Source organism: Calliphora vicina, chromosome 3, assembly GCF_958450345.1.
Source record: "Calliphora vicina chromosome 3, idCalVici1.1, whole genome shotgun sequence".
In the NCBI taxonomy this organism is placed as follows: Eukaryota; Metazoa; Arthropoda; class Insecta; order Diptera; family Calliphoridae; genus Calliphora; species Calliphora vicina.
In genome coordinates, this window is record NC_088782.1 from 91,571,487 (window position 1) to 91,593,239 (window position 21,753).

At 32.1% G+C, this 21,753-nt stretch overlaps 1 protein-coding gene across 1 annotated transcript; it reads right to left on the reverse strand.

The window, feature by feature from the left end:
• Positions 1 to 652: 652 nt before the first annotated feature.
• On the reverse strand, positions 653 to 2,820 carry Oct-TyrR (Octopamine-Tyramine receptor). The gene has a single exon (XM_065505286.1). It carries the CDS (start codon positions 2,742 to 2,744, stop codon positions 927 to 929), a length of 1,818 nt encoding a protein of 605 aa, XP_065361358.1. The 5' UTR covers positions 2,745 to 2,820; the 3' UTR covers positions 653 to 926.
• Positions 2,821 to 21,753: the final 18,933 nt, after the last annotated feature.

Genomic DNA, 21,753 nt, shown 5'->3' on the forward strand with positions numbered 1-21,753 from the left:
AACGACAAATTTGTTATTTTAGCTACGTTTCAAATTATTAAGAAGTTGCAAACTTCTCATTTTTTCAAAATCGTATTTTCCTTATTTTGTTTTGATTTAATTTAGGCAGCTAAATTATTTTTTTTTTCATGGAAATCAGTTATAGCTTAAAAAAGTATTATGCTCTTATCTTAAATGTGCAGGTATGAACAATGCACTTAAATTAAGGAATTTATATGGAGTTTGGTAAATAAATATAAAAAAAACACAAGTTTTGTGCACTTATATGAAAAATGTTCTTAAGTGAAAGGCAGGTAAGTCAAAACTACTGTATTATGAACGAAAAACAAACTTAAATTGATACTTACCACTTAAGGTGAATGGTATAAAAACATAATAAATCGATGTACTTATGTTGTTGAATTGAAATTAAAAACGCCAAAATGTTCTCATGAAACCACAGATAAATATATATGTATGTATTTATATAGGTATAGAATATCCTCATTGCTATACTATTAACATATAGTATAGGATATGTTGAAAAATAAAACAAAAACAAAATTTGTCTAAATTATAAGTAAGTATATTTAAAGCTCATAACAATTCATTAAGCAAATATTCTAAGTATAACTAAGACAATTTAACCTATTAAAAATATTCACAGTTACTATAAGTAATTAAACATGTAATTAAAATTTGTATTCACTTTAAATTGAGTATATAATATAAATTGTACATAAATACATACATGCATGCATTCGAATGACTTAAATATGTACAATACATTATCTTAAATTTGTTTATGTTTTTTATTTATTTATTTTTATATTTAAAAGGATAGTTAACAAAGTAAAATTATATTAAACAAAATAAAATAGTTTGATTAATTTAAACTACATAATTAGTTTTATAAATAATTTATTAGTTATAGAGTAGTAGTAATCTTAGTTTAAACCAAGAAGTCTTTTGAACGCTCGTCTATAATCAAGATTAAATATTGTATAGATAATTGGATTTAACACAGAGTTAATGTAGCCCAGCCAAGTTATAAAGTTTTTAAATTTGGTAGTTGGGCAGCAGGTTGAGCAAAATGGTAAGACGACGTACATTAGGAAAAACGGCAGCCAACATATAACAAATACGCCCATGATTATGCCTAACGTTCGGGCAGCACGTCGCTCTTTCGAGAGGGAAATTTTTTGTTTTTCTTCTATGAACTGATAGACACCGCCAGGTTTTTTCTGAAGCGGCACAGCTTGCGATGAAGCGGCACCAATTGATGATTGCGGTGGAGTTATTTTTAATGACATGTTTTCGTCGTCGTTGTCACCGGTCGATATTTCATTACCATTACCATTTCCACCCCCACCACACACTTGCATGCAGCCTTTAGGGTCGCTGCCACTTTCGGTGGAAATCTCTGGATTTTCTAAATCGACATTTTTGATTTGAGGCGATAAAAGCCGACTTTCTGCACCAACAGCGCAACCATCTTTTGCGTTTGTTGGATCTAGCTCAGTGCTTTTACTCTGTTGATTTTTTCGAACTTTGGATTTTCCATGCTTGATGGAATCTTTGATTTTAGCTCGGCGTGTCTTTTTTCGTTGTGTCACGACTACAACTCTATGCTCGGGCATTTGAGCGCGTGAATTTTCGTTGTTGGCATGTGTTTCGCTACTAATCGACTCCTGGTCGTTCTGAATCATGGGTGTGGACGAAAAGTGAGAGGAGTTGCGACAGCAGCAGAGTACACTATAGCATATTGTTAAAACAGCTCCTGTTCGAGAGCCTTCACCATCTGAATTCAATGCGGTGGTCGCCACATCTGCACTAGCAGAGCGTGTCGCAATAGTATTAATTTTAGCCGCTTGAGCACGTTCGCGGAGTCGACGTCTGGTCGCAATGAAAATTTCAATATAAACTGTTGCCATTATAATTAGCGGGATAAAGAACGAACCCAATGCGGAATAAATCACATAACCCGGGTCAGAGTTGAGTTCACACGGCGTTGCACTGGTGAACTCTTCAGGCCAATCATTCCAACCCACCAGGGGTGGGGAACTTATTAGCAATGACAAAATCCATACGCCGGCAATTAACAAAAGCACTCTACCGACAGTCCGTTTTTGAGCATAATTAATTGGATCTGTTATGGCCCAATAGCGATCCAATGCAATGGCGCATAAATTCAAAATGGAAGATGTACAACACATGACGTCACACGTTAGCCACATTTTGCACATGTAAATACCAAATTCCCAGCGCCCTAATATCGAGTAGGCTACATTGAATGGCAGTACGAGCAGAGCAACGGTCAAGTCTGCCACTGCCAGAGACACAATGAAGAAATTCTGAACAATACGCAGTGGCTTGTAGGTGAAAACACTTAATATGACCAGTATGTTGCCAATAATTGTCAGAACAATTATAATAGACAATACAATTGCTGTTAGTACGGCTTCCCATTCGGGTACAGCCAATTTTACTCCAAAATAACTGTCATGCCATTCCTCGCTTGGTACAACACAACCACTTTCCAGCAAAGATAATGGATCTAGTGTTACATTTCTAACACTGACTATGCCAAGAAAGTCGCTTGAATTCGCTAATGATGTTGTCGTCGCCGTTCCAATGCCGTAGTGCATGATGGTGGTGGCATCGGTGGTGGTAGTGCTGTTGCCGCTCAGTTTGCGAACAATATTTGCTGATGTGTTTGTGGACGCGGTTGAGTTCATTAACAGCATCTGATCTGCAGGTGGCATTTTGCATTTTGTATCACAGCTTTTGGGTGGGGAGTATTTAATTTACTACAACCGTGTCATATGATGCCATAAGGTGCAGTCTAAAATTAAAGAAAAATTTGCAAATTTAGAATTTAGTTTTAAAATTACTTAATACATATCTTCATATACGAAAATTACTAAAGCATACAATCTATTCAAAACAGGAAGAAAACAAACTTTTTCCAAAAGTCACCGGATTTTAACTCTTCCAAAAATAAGGATGGAATCCAATTCTCAATAATTTTTGAATCACTAAATAAGTTTATTCATATCTCAGATTAGCTTTACACGGTGCACTTGGCGTCGTGTTATTTTTAAAACACGAATCAGAATTTTAGAGGTATGGTTCCTTGGGCAAAGTTTCTTATTTTGATCCCTAGAATACGATTTTTCTTGTCACTTGGGCTATTTTTAAATCGACTCGCCCTAATATATATAGATTAATACACATAGATATACAAAGATTAATGCACATTGTACATTAGGCCGAGCCTTAAAAAATATTTTGTTTATTAATATCTAAAATTAACTGATGATAAATTTTATAACAATTGGGTAACGATAACCCCTGTCGGAAATCGATTGATAGTTGTGAAATTGTATAAACAATGATAATAAGAAAAATTATTTTCTCTTGGTTAAGACAAGATTTATTTCAAATGTAATAAACATATTTTTAAATTTTTACCTTTTAAAAACGGTAGTTATTTCCTTTAAACAAACCGAATTTTTTTATATTGCAAATAAAATAGCTAAGAAGTTTTATAATTATAACGAGTGTATATTTATTTAAATTTATACAACAAACCATAAGTTCAAATTGGTAATGCTATTTCGTAATAATATTGTTTAAATAGCAAAATTGTTTAAGAAACCTAAAAAATATCATTGTTTACATAACTTTACAACATTCAAACGATGTGTAGCACGAGTTCTAGTTATTCTATTGATCTCAATTTTGCAGCAGTTATTTTTGGATACCAAAGAGTAAAATAAGACCCATTCAAAGGTAATCTATTCTTTAAGGACAGGTCTAATGTACATACAGATGCACTGTACATTCATTTGTAGAAACGGGGTGAGTATGATAGTTTTGGTTTTGCAAGAAGAATTGAAGAACACAAACAACCATCCATATTTTCAAACATTTAACCAACAAACAAGAATGTGTATGCCAACCTAATGAAAGGTTAAATGTCATTAAACCTGAATATCTCTTCAGCTAATAGATATAGTCTACACTTGTAAGCGTATTTTTTGTAGATCTTATCAAGGACTATTTATATTCAATATTATATTTCAGATCATTCGGATAATAAATGGATTTTTGGCGATTTTTTAAAAAAATTTGAGACCCGAGGTGATCAACTTTGAGGGGCTACGTACTTGCACCCATTAGCTCTAGGAAGCTGAACAAACGTAAATCAACTCGAAAACACCTCAGCTCAAACCATGTGAATTATTTAAAAAAAAGTTTTTAAACCACTATGCAATGTCATTGATTGTAAATAAACATCAATAATTGACTGATCATTTCTTTTAAGACGTCTTCGATTAATTTTTCGTTTTAAACTACATATATATTTTAGGAATATGTTATTCAGTGTTTATATAAATTTTTTTCACAAACATTTTAAATTTATACTTCTATTATCAATTTATGAAAAAAAACATCTTATATAAACAACACTAAACTAAGAACCAGGTATCGAAAATTAGTCGGCTATTCCGTTTGTTATTAAAATACGATATACATAGAAAATATGAGATTGGATAGAGCATCATAACAAATCCATATTTTCTATTTTAATTCGAAATAATTTGGATAAAAATTGCGGACTTGCATACTGGGATAATTCTTGTGTCTATAATATCATATTTAAGAAACAAGCCCAAAACCGAAACCGGTCGGTTTTCATTTTTTTTTAAAGCCGACGCCGCATTTTTGAATTTATGTCGGTTGTTTGAAAACTCTATTATAAACAGTAAATTATTAAATAGTACACATTATTCCTATTATAATAGGACAAACTCTGTTGAAAATGGAAATTATTTCTAACAAGATATAAAATTCTAAATAAATGTTCCAACCGACTCACAGTGGGCCGTAGTTTTAAAATATTATATTTTTTTATTGATGAGTTATTATAAGCACATAAAAACACAGCATTTTAGAAAAAAAGGTTAAAAAAATTTTTTTTAACTCTTTAAGCGCATTATTGTTTTTTGGAAAAAAAGACCTTTTTTCACAATTTATGCTGTAACTTTGGAATGGAAAGCGATAAATTATTGAATAAAATTATAAATTAAAGCATACTTAATGTGCTATTAAAAAATTCAAAATATAAATTTATTGTATGTATTTATATTAGTATAAATTTAATTTAAAATCCAATTTTTGTTTTACACAAAATTGTATAAATTTACAAATTTTTTCAAAAAAGTCATAACAGAGAATATTATAATTTTTTAGTACTGAATAATCATAAATTCATAAAAACACAGCACTTTAGAAAAAAAGGTATAGAAGGGTATATATAAGTTTGTCATTCCGTTTGTAATTTCTACATTTTTCATTTCCGACCATATAAAGTATATATATTTTGGATCCTTATAGATAGCGGAGTCGATTAAGCCATGTCCGTTCGTCTGTCTGTCTGTCTGTCTGTCTGTCTGTCTGTCTGTCTGTCTGTCTGTCTGTCTGTCTGTCTGTCTGTCTGTCTGTCTGTCTGTCTGTCTGTCTGTCTGTCTGTCTGTCTGTCTGTCTGTCTGTCTGTCTGTCTGTCTGTCTGTCTGTCTGTCTGTCTGTCTGTCTGTCTGTCTGTCTGTCTGTCTGTCTGTCTGTCTGTCTGTCTGTCTGTCTGTCTGTCTGTCTGTCTGTCTGTCTGTCTGTCTGTCTGATTTTGCAACTCGAGTGCCATGGTGTATTTTAGGCCAAATCCGGGTAAACAGTTTGGTACTTTTTTAAAACATATTTATTATTGGGCTCATTAACACAGATTTTAATCGATTGAGACATGTCTGTAGCATAAACAACTTTTGCAAAATGAAATATTTTTAAATTTCAAAATTTGAGGGGTGTTCAATGAGGAAAAGGGAAATTGGTACTTTTCTCCTAATATTACCTTTTTAATATTTTAAATTATTTCACTTAGACATTAAAGTTAGCTGATATGTATCTGAGTGAAGGGATTATATTTAGGTACCAAAATGTGAGAACTGAACTATAGGTACTTTTTCATTCTTCTAATGGTACTTTTTGAATTTTCTATTACAATGGACTTAGAAACATGAAATTAAGCATACATGGTCCTAAGTGAGTTAGGATTCTAGGGGTAGACTTTTTGGTACTATTTCTTTATTCGAATGGTACTTTTAGTAATTTCTTCACCAATGAATTTAGAAACATGAAATAAAGATTATATGGACCCGAGTGAGCGGGAGACTTAATAGTACTATTTCTTTCTTCTAATTGGGGTGGCGAAGCGCACCGGGTCAGCTAGTATTTTTATATTAGTTTCAATATGTTTACTATTGTATGGCATTAAAATTTTGGAAATCGGTGTTAACAAAAAATGGGCGACATATCAAAAAATCATTTCAAATTTCAGGAAAAGTAAACAAATTTTTACTTTTTAAGGTTATTTTTTATTTTTTAAATATTAAAATTAAATCAGTCGATTTTTTATTACCTACTAAAAAACCATAATAATAAAAGTTAAGAAAAAGAAAATTAAATTTGGGCGCCTCGAAAATTATTTGTTTGGTATGTCGTATTGGCACTTTTTTTCCTCATGCCAAAAGCTTTCGAAAAATCGATTGCACAATATCAACAAATGTTGGCCTTACAAATTGACCCACTCTAATGTTCATTACTTACACACATATGTTTGTACTTGTATTTGCGTGTGTTAGTGTCTACTAAGGCGGCCCTTATTTTGCACTTTTACGATTACGATGCTCGCAAGGTCTAAAATTGGTTTCCGTCATTTTAAGAAAATCGTATAACGTTTAGAGGTTGCGCCTTTATTTCAAGTTTCGAGTTTCCAACAAAATTAAAAATATTTTAGTAAAATTGTTTTATGCTAAATTCCCAATTTTTAATTTGATAAATTCACTGAAATTTATTGTTGTGAATGCGCATTTCACTGGTTGCTTAGGCCAGATCATCAGGAAACCTTTTCCCAAGAGGATAATAAAAATAAGATATTATACAAATAAAACTATAGAGCGTTTGAGAATTACAGACACTCAAGCTTTATTTGTAAAAATATCAAAGCTTAAACCAAACACCAACAATGAACCGTGATTTATCTTTTCTTACATTTCCTTACTAGACAAACTGTAGTGTGTAAGTGAGTAAAATAGTTTTTGTGAATTTCGTAAAGAAAATTATTTGAAACTGTAAAATTTGGGATATGTATAAAAAATTTCTATATTTTATATTTAAACATCTATGGATAACTGAAATAAAAAAAACAATTTATTTAATTGGATTTTTTTCAACATTTATTTTTGTTTGATAAATAAAATAAACGTTATCTGATTTTGCTTAAATTTTCATCATTTGTTTTAGAGATGAAGGATAACAATTATAGAACGTTGGAACATAGAAATTCGAAAAAGTAGGAAATAAAGGCCACCCTAGTGTTTGCTGATTACAAGCTTAAATATCAATCATTGGTAAATCTATAAATAAAGAGTGAGTAAAAGAAAATGTGCCAGAAAATTGTGTGAAAAAGTGTGTCAAATTCAAATCAAGACTTTAAATTAAATTTCAATAACAAAAATTAGGATAAATAAATTCATGGACATGTACGTATAATAATTTATATTTATTTAACACTCCTCAAATAAATTAGTCACATTTTGTCAGCAGTATTTAAAATTGTTTGCTGACTAAAATTTTGTTTGTTTTTTTTTTCCAAAATACACAGTTAAGAATTAATCTTTGAGTATATCTGAGAGTATAATAAAAATATAATTTCATAAAGTTCTTCGATAACTTTGTAATAATCACAATTGGAATTCAACGGCCTTCGAAAAAAATAGTCTAATGTGTGAACAAATTCTATCTTAGAGGATTCTGTACTATTTCTTCTGTTCAAAGCATACACGAAAACAAATAATCTTTGTTTTATTTTGGTTTTGGTCGATTTAGCAATCGATATTATGCAAATTTTATTTTTTTTGACTTTTTCTCAATTTTTATTTTTAGGTAATAAAAAAAATCGGCTGATTTAATTTTTTATACGTTCAAAATTATATTTTTTTGCGAAAACCATCGTCTTTAACGTGCGAATTTCTTTAGAAATGAGGCATTTGATACGGGAGAAAATACATAAAAATAATAAAAAGATAGTAAAAAATCGAAAAAAAATAACAAGAAAAAGTCAAAAAATTTAAATTTGGGCGCCTCGAAAATGTTTTTCTTTTTATATGTTTTTTCCTCATGCCAAAAGCTATCGAAATATCGTAGTCATAATATCGAATAATTTTTGTCCTTACAAATCGACCCACCCTAGTGTGGATATTGTGCTCAACAAAAGGAACATTTCTGTGGTTAAAAGTTCGAAGTAGGTATTCTTGCAATGGGTATAGAAAATATAAATATAAGAAATTTATTTAGATAAATCTCTTATATGGGTTTTATGTGGAAGAAATTCATCATCACCATGTACCAAAGTACATCATTAACATTGGTATTTAATAGAATTTTTATTTAAGATTTTTTATATCTAGCATTTCGATTAATTTCCCAACAACAATTTGAGAATTACTTGCAATTACTGAATAACGTAGTTTTTAATGACTACAAACCGTTGCATTGCTTAGATGTAGTCGCGTAATGACTTATTTATTAGCTGATATATAAGACATTCCGTTTGTACTGATATTTAACAGCTACTGCGAGTTCTAACGGACAATGAGTTGTTATACTGGTTTTGGTGATATCAAAGCAATAACTTATTATTTAATAAGCGGTTGTGGTAAGTACTTGCCTCCTATAACATCACTGTGTTAAAGTAACCAGTTAAAATGCTATTGACTACTATATACAGAAAAGCTTCCCTCCATGGTGGAATTCTGAGCTATCTAAACTACGTAGGGAAACTCGTAGGGCCTTTAACATTAGCTACAATAGTAAATCATGGCAACCATATCGTGATCAATTGAAAGCCTACAAGAAAGCTATAGTAGTCGCAAAAAGAAACTCATGGAGAAGCTTCTGTGAATCTATAGATAATACAAAAGACTCTGCAAGACTTAGTAGAATTCTAGCCAAGGGGCAATCCAATCCTACTTATATCAAAAGGAAGGATGACTCCTGGTCTGAATCCTCAGCAGAGTCACTTGACATCCTACTGAATACTCATTTCCCAGGCTGTAAGGATGTTGCTACGGATTTTGAGAGGGAAGGTAGGACCCTATTCAATATCGATAGTTATATCGTCTCCTATGGATATCATGGGCGATTGACAGTTTCGCACCTTTCAAGTCACCCGGGCCGGATGGTATATTGCCAAAGATGCTACAAAGTGCAAAAAGGCATATCATTCCCTGGCTTCATAGAATTTTTACGCTCTGTCTCTCCCTCAATCACGTTCCGGTTAACTGGAGGAGAGTTAAGGTCGTTTTTATTCCCAAAATTGGAAAAAGAAGTCATGAGAAGGCGAAGGACTTTCGTCCAATTAGTCTTTTATCTTTCCAGCTTAAAACGTTGGAAAGACTCATTGACACTCACATTAGGCATCGCCTAGAGGGTACGACACGGCTCTCTAATAGTCAGCATGCCTACCTTAAGGGCCGCTCTACAGAGACAGCTCTGCACGAGGTCGTGAGAGTTGTAGAGAGATCTCTCGAATTTAAACAATATACAATGGCAGCCTTTCTGGATATAGAGGGTGCTTTCAATAATGTTACCACTCTTGCAATTCAGCAAGCTCTTACTGACCTAGACGTTGAAGAATATATCAATAACTGGTTAGTAAACATGCTGAAATCAAGAATAGTACAAGTACAGCAAATCTTGGTAATAGCGTCAAGTCTAAGCTAGTTGGCAGAGGCACACCACAGGGTGGGGTGATCTCTCCACTACTGTGGCTTATCGTTATTAACTCGATTCTCATTGATCTAGACAGAAAAGGGATAAAAGTTGTCGCTTATGCGGACGTTGTGGTGATACTCGTATCAGGTCTGTTTCCGGACGTGATCAGTGATATTATGTCCACTGCTTTAGGGTTGCTCGATAACTGGGCCACGGCAAGTGGTCTTGGGGTGAATCCAAGCAAAACGGAACTCGTACTTTTCACAACAAAGACCAAGATTCCAAGCTTCAAACTTCCACGGTTGAAAAACTGCGAAATCCCCCTTTCAAATAATGCAAAATATCTAGGTATTATACTGGACTCTAAATTGTCATGGAAGCTAAATACTCAACATAGGGTAAAAAAGGCTACGGTGGCCTATTATACCTGTCGTAAGATGTTTGGTAGAAAATGGGGACTTAGTCCCAGCATAGTTAAATGGATGTATACTGCTATAGTACGTCCAATTCTTACTTACGGATCTCTTGTATGGTGGACTGCAACTAAAAGGAAGTATGTCGTAGACCAACTATACAAAGTCCAGAGATCAGCATGCATTGGTATAACCGGCGCACTAAGAACTAGTCCTTCAGAGGCACTGAACACTATATTGCACCTTGTGCCAATAGACCTTCACATAATGGCCACCTCTGCATGTAGCGCAGTGAGGCTTCGAGCATCTGGCTGTTGGAGATCGAGAACATATGGGCACGCGGGGATTTTGAGCCAGTTGTCTTCGATCGTTCTCCAACCATCTGACTATATTACTCCATCTACAGATTTTAATATGGTATTCAAGGTCTTAATCCCCTCCAGGAGTGAGTGGGGTATGGGTAATCTCGTGTACAAATATGACACTAGGATATATACAGACGGTTCGAAAATGAGCTGTGGTGTTGGTTCTGGCGTCTTCTGTGACGAACCCGAGATTGGTATTTCGTATCGTCTTCCGAATGAGTGTAGTATTTTCCAGGCGGAAATTTTTGCAATCATGGCAGCTTGCAATATACTACTTGATCATAACACCCGCGGCAATATAGGTATTTTTGTCGACAGTCAGGCGGCACTTCTCTCGCTGAATGCCTACACAAATTCATCTTCACTAGTTAGGCAATGTAAGAACTCTCTGTCAAGGCTAGGTCGTCTATCTGATATTACTTTGGTTTGGGTACCTGCGCACAGGGACCACTACGGTAATGAACAGGCAGACGAACTAGCCAGAATGGGATCTACCTTAGATATCTCCAATGCGGTCTCAGTAGCAATTCCACTGGGGACTATAAAAGGTATCATCTTCAGACATTTTCTTACAAAGGCTGAGAATAGATGGCGTAATTTAGACACATGTAGGGTAGCCAAGTTGATGTGGCCATCTTTTAACGAAAAACGCACTATGCAACTGATAACCCGGAATAGAAGGGATATATCTAGGTTGATGGCAGTATTAACGGGACACTGGGCGTTAGGCAAGCACGCAAATCGCCTGGGACTCCCCTTTAACGACCATTGCCGCAGTTGTAAGGATAGGGAAAAGGAGGAAACGACTTTCCACCTTCTCTGCGAATGCCCAGCTCTGAGTGTCAAGAGACATAAATTCATGGGCAACTGTACATTGACCAACCTTGGTGAGGTTGATATCTCACAGCTACAGGTTGGGTCTAGCTAGCACTTTTTAGTTACATTGCGATGTAAACGACAATACATCTGACGAGTGGTGTGGTCTCATCAAAACGGGGTCCCTTCGACTCTACTTGATTGTTCGCACGTAGTGAACTACCACGTAAACCAACCAACCAACTATATACACAAGTGTCAGAATATTATCATTTTAGCACATTATTTGGTATGAAGGTTTTTGCTGGGAATACATATAAACACAACTTTACATAACCAATTTTATCTTATATAGAATCACTATAGTGTAGCATGAAATATTTTTCGACTAGACCTACTATAATTTCCATGAAAACTGCTAAAACACATGCAAATATCACAGAATTTTACAACAATTGCGGAACCCTCAATTATAATAAATCAACTGCATGAACAATATGAAATTAATTAATGAAATATTTACAATGATTATGGAAAAAATGATTTTAAAAATTGCTATTATGCTCATGGCTTAAGTCAAATTAAGTTTAGTAATTTTCCACACATTTTGCTACATACTGTATGGCTTAAAAATGCTGGATTTTTCAAAATTTGTAGCTTTTATTTTGAAAAATTTGTAGAATATAAATTAATTCAAAGTATTGGCCATTGTTACGAAATTGTCTTGAATTTAAATATAACTGTTTTAATATAGCTGGTTTAAAGTTGTATAATGCCTCTCAAACAGCAGTGCCTCCCAAACTGTAACATATCTGTGGGTTTTATTAACAATGCTGTGAAACGTATAACATTGAATAAAGGCTTTGAGTTGAGCATTGTTTGTAAGTATGGCAACAGTAATTGATTAATGATTAACATCGAAAGCTCTAGAATTCGAATATTCTAGTTTGAAGATCATTGTAGAAATATAGCTTTCTAGATGGTAATGCAGCGTATATAAATTGGCCGTGAGAACACCAAACGAGTAAGTCAAATCTGAAACATCGTTAAGTAAAGATATCAACTGCATAAAGTGGGTGTATTTCTGCGAATTTATAAACGTGTATAATAACACTGAGTGACTATTTAAATTGTTGGGGTACATTTTAAATAAATAAATAGTTGTTACAAATTTTAAACTACTAAACGGCTTTTATTTGCAATCAAAAGTATCCGGTGTATTTAAAGGAAATAAACCAGATTTTTAAAAGGTAACAATATTTTACAATTTTTTTGGCAACATATGGATTCCGAGCCAAAAAAAGACGAATAAAGCCAATATCGGATAATCTGTTCCAAAGTGAAGCGTATCCCTGAGAGAGCGTTCTGTATCGATCGAAACAAATAGTAGTCGGACGGGAGATAGGATTATTTTGCTCCCACCAAATACACAGAATTATCTTAGCGCCATGGATATTTAGTTTTGGTTTCGATTCGGCTGGTTGGCTTCACATAAGTACGATCTCTTAAGCTTTCGGTTATTTTAATGGAATAATTTTTCATTGCAAGAAATGGTTCGGTGCCTAAAAACAGGCGTTGCTTACATTATAATACTCAATAACTAAGTGAGAATAAATGACATTTAAATTTATGTCTCTGTAGTCTCGGACAGTTGCACATAATATGCTCTACTGTCTCCAACTCCTCTAAATCCCCACAAGCCCTACAAAAATACTGTACCATTTACCTATGAAGGCCCCAATTGAGCAGTGACCGGTTATCACTCCAACTAGAATTCTGAGACTACACCTATCAAACCCTATTCAGTGTTGGCCAAAAAGCTTTGGACACTTGACAATCCGTCCCACTATTTCAAGTTTGGAATCTTTCAAATATTAGCCTGTAGTAGTGACATATCAAAGGTCTTACCCCCGTTCCCTAGTACCGTGGTCTAGATCAGAATCATGTCTGGCCAGTTCATCTGCCACCTCATTTGTCTGTATGTTATAGTGCCCTGGTACCAAACATAATCTGATTGAGTAGTGTACCAATAACTCTTTGAGAGCTCTCCTGCTATCTTCCACTAAGCTAGAATGTATTATGTGTTATTTCAAAGCCCAAAGTGCCGCCTGACTGTCTAAAGAAATAGTCATTACAGACCCTTCAGTGACGTGTGCTTTTATCAACTCTGTGGCTTTCCAGATCCCGAAGATGCACTCTGCAACTGCACTCGTTAGACAGTCCATATGATCATTTAATATGCGTGTCGATCATATAAATCCCGGCCCCTGTACCAGAGTCCATCTTGGATCCATCAGTAAAAACTGCACCCCTATATCAAAACGGGGTCCCTTCGACTCTACTTGATTGTTCGCACGAACTACCACGTAAACCAACCAGCACCCATATTGAACAGTTGATCGGATTCAACCCAATTATCTCTACTGGGGAACTCTATTGGGGGTAAGGCACAGAAATTAAAGATAGCGACCCTATGATCAGAGATTTCGTTCTCAATGATGATGTGTGGTTTAGTGGTTAGAGCATTTGACTAGAACACGAGAGGTTATATGCCCAACCCCGTTCTCAGAAAAATTAATTTTTTCTTTTTTCCTCAAATGCTGGATTATTTTCACTATTGAATTTAATAGTGAAGTGTTATGCAGAGTGTGCCAATCGGCCATTTGCAATGACATCCCCGTGTTAAATTCACCAGTCAATAACGTTGCGAGTGGGTTGAAAATTCACTAGTGGTAGCTTTCAGTGGCTAACTAATTCGACGTAGCGGATCTAGTGCAATGAACTGCAGGGAATATATAGAAAAGATGTATTGCAGTTTTGTTTTATTTCACTCCTTAAAAACGTCGGTATCGCCAAAGAAATTCAAATTAGTCATTATACAAAATAATTGTTTTAACTAAAATGGCAACCAGTAAATTGAGCATAGGAACTACCCAGCAAAACTTACATTACATAGTAATATGTTAAATTGCTATACATACATATCGATGGCTTAATATAAAATGACCCTAACTCGTGTTTTTTTAAGTCGAGATTTTTTTTGGCTAATTATGATATATGATCGGACCATTTATCGAAATAAACGGAAATCTAGACTTACAAAAAAACACGAGTTAGGGCCTTTTTATATTAAGTCATCGATATGTAATTACATACATTGGCATTTTAAATCATTGGAGGCAAATGCTTAACGCTTACAAATAGATTTAATCTGTTACAAATTCTCTTTTGAAAATTATTCTGCGTGGATTTCTAAGAGATTAATAAAAATTTAATGAAGAAAAAATATTTTAAATCAATTTGAATTAGATTTGAATTTATAAAACTGTATTATATTACGATTAATTCTGAATTTCGTAATAAAGTACTTATACATATACTTATCAGCCATTATCAAAATACTTCTAAGTAATGCAAATGGTATGAAGTAGTCTTTAAAAAGTAGTTTGTTAAGTAATTAAAGTTTAACTTTCAATAACATTTTTGTTCAACATTCAAAAATGAAGTGGCATAACAAAATGCTCACGGATGCAAAATGAAAACACAATTTTATCTTTATTTCACAATGTCCATTATGACATTGGGCGTTGTTACGATATGCCCCCTAAAATAATTATCTAATTTCAGAAATTGAGGTCCTTTTGTGCATGTTAAATTGTTAAATTTGTTTTTATTCATAAATATATTAAGCATACAATGTATTCTGTTCCTTTCATGAAGTGTTTTTGTGCTCATTTTGCTATTAATCTAATTAAGAAAGTTAATTAATTATATATTCTTGAGATTTTGTGGGAGGTACTTCTGTCGCCATTGTTTGTTTTATATTAAATTAAAATGAGTCTTTTTAAATAAACTCTTTACAAAGAAACCCTTTTCTTAAATTCGTTCCTGCCATAAAACAAACAACAACAGCAATAAAAGTTCTCATAACAAAAATGGGAAACAAGTAGATTATGTTGCTCTTGAAATCCTTTTGTCATTTGTTGCAGCTTTTGTTAATTAACGATTAATCTCTAATTAAGTGATGTTTTAATTTACTCATACTAGTACACTAATATATTTTATTACATCGTAAGCCTTTCTAGCCCGTTTTACGATTACACTATGCTACACCAAAAATATGCAGAGGTTATCATATATATTCTGTTTAATTGAAGTCGATAGAGTTCGGAAATACAGTTTTTCTCGATCACTTCGTTTATTACACAGTACAACATTTTTCAGTTCATTGCTTTGGGACTCAATTCTGACAATTGCACGTGAAAGTAGCCCCAAAAATAAGAACTTCTGCATCATTAGTTTTGTCAAGTTGGCTGCCGTATTAATTTAATGGCCATACGAATTTTTTTCCTCAAGGTGGATTTTTATCACTTTTTCTATATTTTATCACGGTTATATCTCGTCTACCGTACGGAATATCTCTTTTGTGGCTGAAGCAAAGTTGTAGATATTGAATAGTAGAAAAAAAGTACGGAACATACCTACCCGAAAAAGGTGCATCCAGTGCCTTAAAAATCGCAAAAATGCCAATTTTTTTTAAAATTTTTTACCAATTTTTCACCTTTTTTGCTCAATAACTGGATAATAAATCCAATTATGGACTGATCACCATGAAATTAGGTCGTGTGATTTGTGTCTATATGAAAGTTATTTATCATGAATTTTGTATGTATACCATAATTTTTAACAGATTTATTCACTTTAAAGTGATTTTCGGAGGCGGGTCTTATATGGGAGCTATGAATAATTATGAACCGATCATAATAAAATTTTTTGACATGAATTTTGTATATATAAAACTTATTTGGAACGAAATTTGTGTATATACATATATAAATTAAACATTTATGACCGATAAAGTCCAATTTCGGGAGGACATTTGTATGGGGGCTAGGTGAAATAATGAACCGATTTCAGCCAATTTCAACAGTCTTCGTCCTTGGGCCGAACAAATTATATGTACCGAATTTGTTTATGATCGGTCCATAATTAGTCATAGCTCACATATAAGACACGCTTCCGAAAATCACTTTAAAGTGCATAAATCTGTAAAAAATTATGGTATACATACAAAATTCATGATAAATAACTTTGTAATCCAGTTATTGATTTGTAATCCAGTTATTGAGCAAAAAAGGTGAAAAATTGGTTTAAAAATGGGCATTTTGGCGATTTTTAAGGCACTGGATGCATCTTTTTCGGGTAGGTATGTTCCGTACTTTTTTTCTACTATTCAATATCTACAACTTTCAGCCACAAAGGAGATATTCCGTACGGTATACGAGATATAACCGTACTAAAATATAGAAAAAGTTATAAAAATCCACCTTGAGGAAAAAAAATTCGTATGGCCATTAAATTAATATGGCAGCCAACTTGACAAAACTAATGATGCAGACGTTCTTATTTTTGGGGCTACTTTCACGTGCAATTATCAGAATTGAGTCCCAAATCATGTGTTGTACTGTGTTATTAAAGTATTGTCACATATTGAAAATGATTCAAAATAAAAAAATACTGTTTGATCTTACAAAACATTTGTAAACACTTTAAACTAATTTGTGCTAAAAAAAAGTGGTTACGCTTTTTTTGCCGTGTATGACCCTACCTTTAGTAAATTACTACATTTATACGCACGACTTATTCTCAAATAAATATATTGAAAGTAGAAAAATTAGCCGTATAAACAGTTAATTAATTTTTTATTTGCAAACAGCTAACTCACGAAAACAATTCCTGATTAACGACACTATTTGCAAATAAAATTTTAAACATTGCCATATTTTTTTAATGTATTTGCATTAATTGGATTGCAATGCAATCAAGAACTTTTAATTCTTTAATTTTTGCATTTAAAAAAGTGACATTATTTTTTTTTTACAGTTTTTTTAATTTTTTGGAAATTTTTTTTTTCGAATTGTTATTTTAAATTTTTTAAATTTTAATTTTGTTTTTCAAAAAGATTAAAACGAAAATTTTTAATTAATATCTTTACTTAATTTTTGATTTTATAACCAAAACATTGACAAATCAAAATTAAAAAAATAATAATTTGCGAAGTAATTGGAATCTAATGAAGGTAGAACAAAATCGAATGGAAATTGAAGCCATTCCGTTACAGATGAAAAATGGTGACAGCTTTTATATATGCAACCAAATTCTTTATATTAAATTTGTATTGGATTTTTTTTGTTTGTATCTAATTATATTTTAAATCCAAAGACTTTTTTACATTTTTAACGAAGTCTGCATTTTTAAAATTGAATAATTTGTTCTATGGATCCCAGGAAATTACAAAATCAATCCCGATTTCCCGGGAAATAAAAAAGTGCGGGAAAAGAAAAACTCTAACCATAACTCAGCAATTTTTCATACGATTTTTACAAATGTTTTTCTGTACAAAAAGTAAGACTCATATCTGTGAAAGAAAAGAAAAAAATTAAAATTATTTTCCAAAGAAAATTTTTATGATGTTTTGAAATTGTAGCTTTAATAATATCGGTATTTGACTAAAACGGGAACCCCTTCATATTTTTTTTCACTTTTGTATCACTGTGTTATTAAAGGTATACATGTACTATGTATGTACTTTTGTTTGTATGTATCTGGTTGGTTCCTAATAGATTAAAGTCTTTAAGGTCTTTAATTAGAAGGTACTATTATCTTTATGTAACCTTTTTACCTAATCTCAACTCACCTCGTCTCATTATTAAATTAAATGAAGCAAGGAGTCTTTATAATGTCAACCGGTTGTAATATTGTTTTCATTTGTAGATATTGTGTCTTCCTTGATTCATTTGGGGCTGTAAAGCACCGTACAATTAGAAATAAATATAAAAAATAAAAGAATTTGCTGTGTTGCCAGGACGATTTATATCTATCTCGGAATTTAAACGTTTTCTAAAAATATTTGAAAGTAAAATCAGCACTTAAAATTGGCAAATAATAATAATTTTCCAAAACATTTTATTAAATAACTCATACATATTTCCAAAAATCAACCAAAATATAAATTACTTTTTTTAATATATAATTCCCTAATCTAACTAACTGACAACATTGTGTGAATAAAATAATATATATTTAGATTTGTAAATTACCTTAAAGTTAACTATGAAACACTTTGCTAATACATACCAATTAATAAAACATAAATAGAGTATACAAATAATCGACTTAAATCTTTTACTTATTGGCTTACTTTGTGTTTTTCGACTAAATTTTTTTCTTTTTCAGGTTTTATTACAGATTTTGCTGTTAATATGTTTTCATGTAAAAGGCAGTAGATTAGATTAAATTCTCCATGAATTTCGAAAAAAACACTCTGTTGGTGTAATAGAATAAAAGAAACAGAAAATACTAAGAGAATTGTACACAAAACTCATATTTATGAACTGTGAAAACGTAAATATCTTAAATATGAGTTTTGTGTACAACTCTCTTAGTATTTCCAACGCAACGGTTGTGTAATTTCAAATTGTCACACAAAAAGGGGATATTCCGAAAAAGTAGCAATATACTTAAAACCTTTTGATTTACTTCTATTATAAATATACAAAATAACAAATAATCAAACAGTTTGATCTGTTTTTGTTTATACACTTCACGGTTATTTACAATATAAACAGATTCTAGTTTAAAATATTGCTGTAACATAACTCAGAATGAAACAATTTTGAAACTGAACCTTTTGGTTTCGTTGATTAAGTCATCAGTTTCATACAAGCGATTTTTTTAAAACGAGTTATGTTTTGAAATTTGTAATTCATTATGAAACCGTAACAGAAATCTTGTGTTATTATGTTTTTCTGGAGAGATTCGAAATTTTTAACAGACAAAAAAAAAACCAGGATTGGCACATTAAAAAACCGTAAAAAGGTAATGGTAACGCTAATTTGGATTATTTTGCTAACGGTATTTTAGCGGTAACGGTAATTGCAGTTATTTCGGTAACTATAGCATTTGGTTTGGTTAGTTTTATAATAGCCGCTAAATAATCCAAATTCGGTTTACCGTTATCTTTTTACTGTTTTGAATCGACAGCCAACTCTGGTTTTTTGCCTGTAATAAATTTCCAAACTCTCTACAAAAAAAAACACAAGATTTCTGTAACGGTAACGCTATCGCTATTTAAGATTATTTCGGCAACGGTATTTTATCGGTAACGGTAATTGCAGTTATTTCGGTAGCTGTAGCTTAACGGTAACGGTATTTGTTGTTAATTCTGTAACGGCATTTTAATGATAACGGTAATTTCATCCTGAATTAAATTATTAATAAAATTTTAAAAAATTAAAAATTAAAGCTTGATTCTATTTTAAATATATGTAGAATCATATAGACCCATTAGCCTATTGTCAAATATATCAAAGCTATTCAAAAAACTGTTAATGCACAAGTTAAAGCCGATAGTGAATCATTTTGATTGTATTCCAACTCATCAATTCGGATTTCGAGAAAAACATAACACCATAGAACAAACTCACAGGTTGGTAGAAGTCATATCCAAGACATTTGAAGAAAAAAAATATTGTTCTGCACTCTTCATCGACGTTTCGCAAGCCTTCGACAAAGTATGGCATGAAGGATTATCGATAAAAATAAAACAATATTTATCAGTGAACACACATAAGCTTCTAGAAAGTTATTTAAGTCATCGAAAGTTCGTTCTTAAAGAGGGAGACTTCATAAGTTCACCACAGCCTATTGAAGCAGGCGTACCCCAAGGAAGTATACTGGGTCCCTTCCTATATTTGCTATATACTTGTGATATGCCTACAAACAGTCGAACCCACATATCTACTTTTGCTGATGACACAGCTATACTAACCATTCATGAAAACCCCCAAGAAGCATCTGTACTTTTACAAAACCATATATACTCGACATAGAAAGGTGGTTAAAACAATGGAGAATAAAAGTAAACAAGCAAAAATGTATACTAAATAATAAATAATCATATAATACTTCAACAAACTGAAGTTAAATATCTAGGTCTGCATCTAGACCGACGTCTTACCTGGAAAAAGCATATAGATACGAAATTGACTCAAATGAAGTTAAAATTATTACAAATTTACTGGCTAATTGGTAAAAACTCAAGATTGAGTTTAGATTGCAATCTTTTGCTGTACAGCTCAATAATAAAACCCATATGGTGCTATGGAATTCAATTATGGGGCACGGCCTCAGCTTCTAATATTGAAAAAATTCCAAGATTCCAAAATAAAATATTAAGAATGATAACAGCAGCGCCTTGGTATGTGAGAAATATTAACATCCATAAGGACCTAGGTGTCTCCCTGGTGAAAAATGAAATAAAAAAACAAGCGGAGTCATATTTGAAAAAGTTAGAAGTTAGAAGAATGAGAAGTAATGGCTACATCCGACTAAGGATGGAACCCAACAAACCTGCGCTGATGATAGGATCTATAAATTAAACATAATTTTTCGTCCAACTGTGGTGGGACGTAAATAAAAATTAATATTTAGATTTAAGATTTGAACAAATTATTGATAGTTCACATTATTTTGTGTAGATACAATAAATAAATATGAAAAAAAAAATATTTTAAATTATGTAGATTCCAATAAACTCGATAATTGATATCAAAAATATTAATTATATAAATTAAATTATTTATAAAATATCGGTAACGGTATATACGATTATATTGGTAACGGTAATTTAGTGGTAACGGTAGCCAACATTTCTAAATATTATAACAGTAAATAAACATTTACTGGATAAATATAAAGGGGACACAAATATAATATTTGCCAAGTTTTCTTATTTTTAAATGTTTTTGTTTCCATTATAACAATACATGTAAATTTAGAATGAATAAATAAATGGTATAAAAAGTTTTTAAATTTCCTTTTGAAAAATAATAATATTGGGCCTTATTTCTGCTCATGCCAAACCATGTTACGCTTTTGTTAGTTACTGTATGTATGAACTTTTTTAATATCTTTTGATATTTACGAGTATGTTCATTGAATGTACAATGTACATACATACATATTTAAATTTATTTATTTTTTTGTTTTGAATTTGTAAATATTTAATTTTTGTTTTCTTTAGGATTTTGTTGTTTGCTAATCAATAACTTTGAGTTTTTTTATTATTCCTTAATATTTCCTTTTAAAAATACTTTGTTGATTCATTTTTGCTATTTTGTTTATTAAATGGACAAAGAAGAAAGAAATACAAAATTTATTTAAGAGTAAATAAATTGTTGTTGTAGAAAAAAGCCTTTCATGTGATTAGTACGTCATGAAAAGTTATACTTTTAAATGGATTTCTATGAATAGCAAAGCACAACAAAATGAGGGATTTTTAAATT

Coding starts and splice junctions, on each gene's coding strand:
- Oct-TyrR (XM_065505286.1), bottom strand. CDS start 2,744: ATGCCACCTGCAGATCAGATGCTGTTAATGAACTCAACCGCGTCCACA.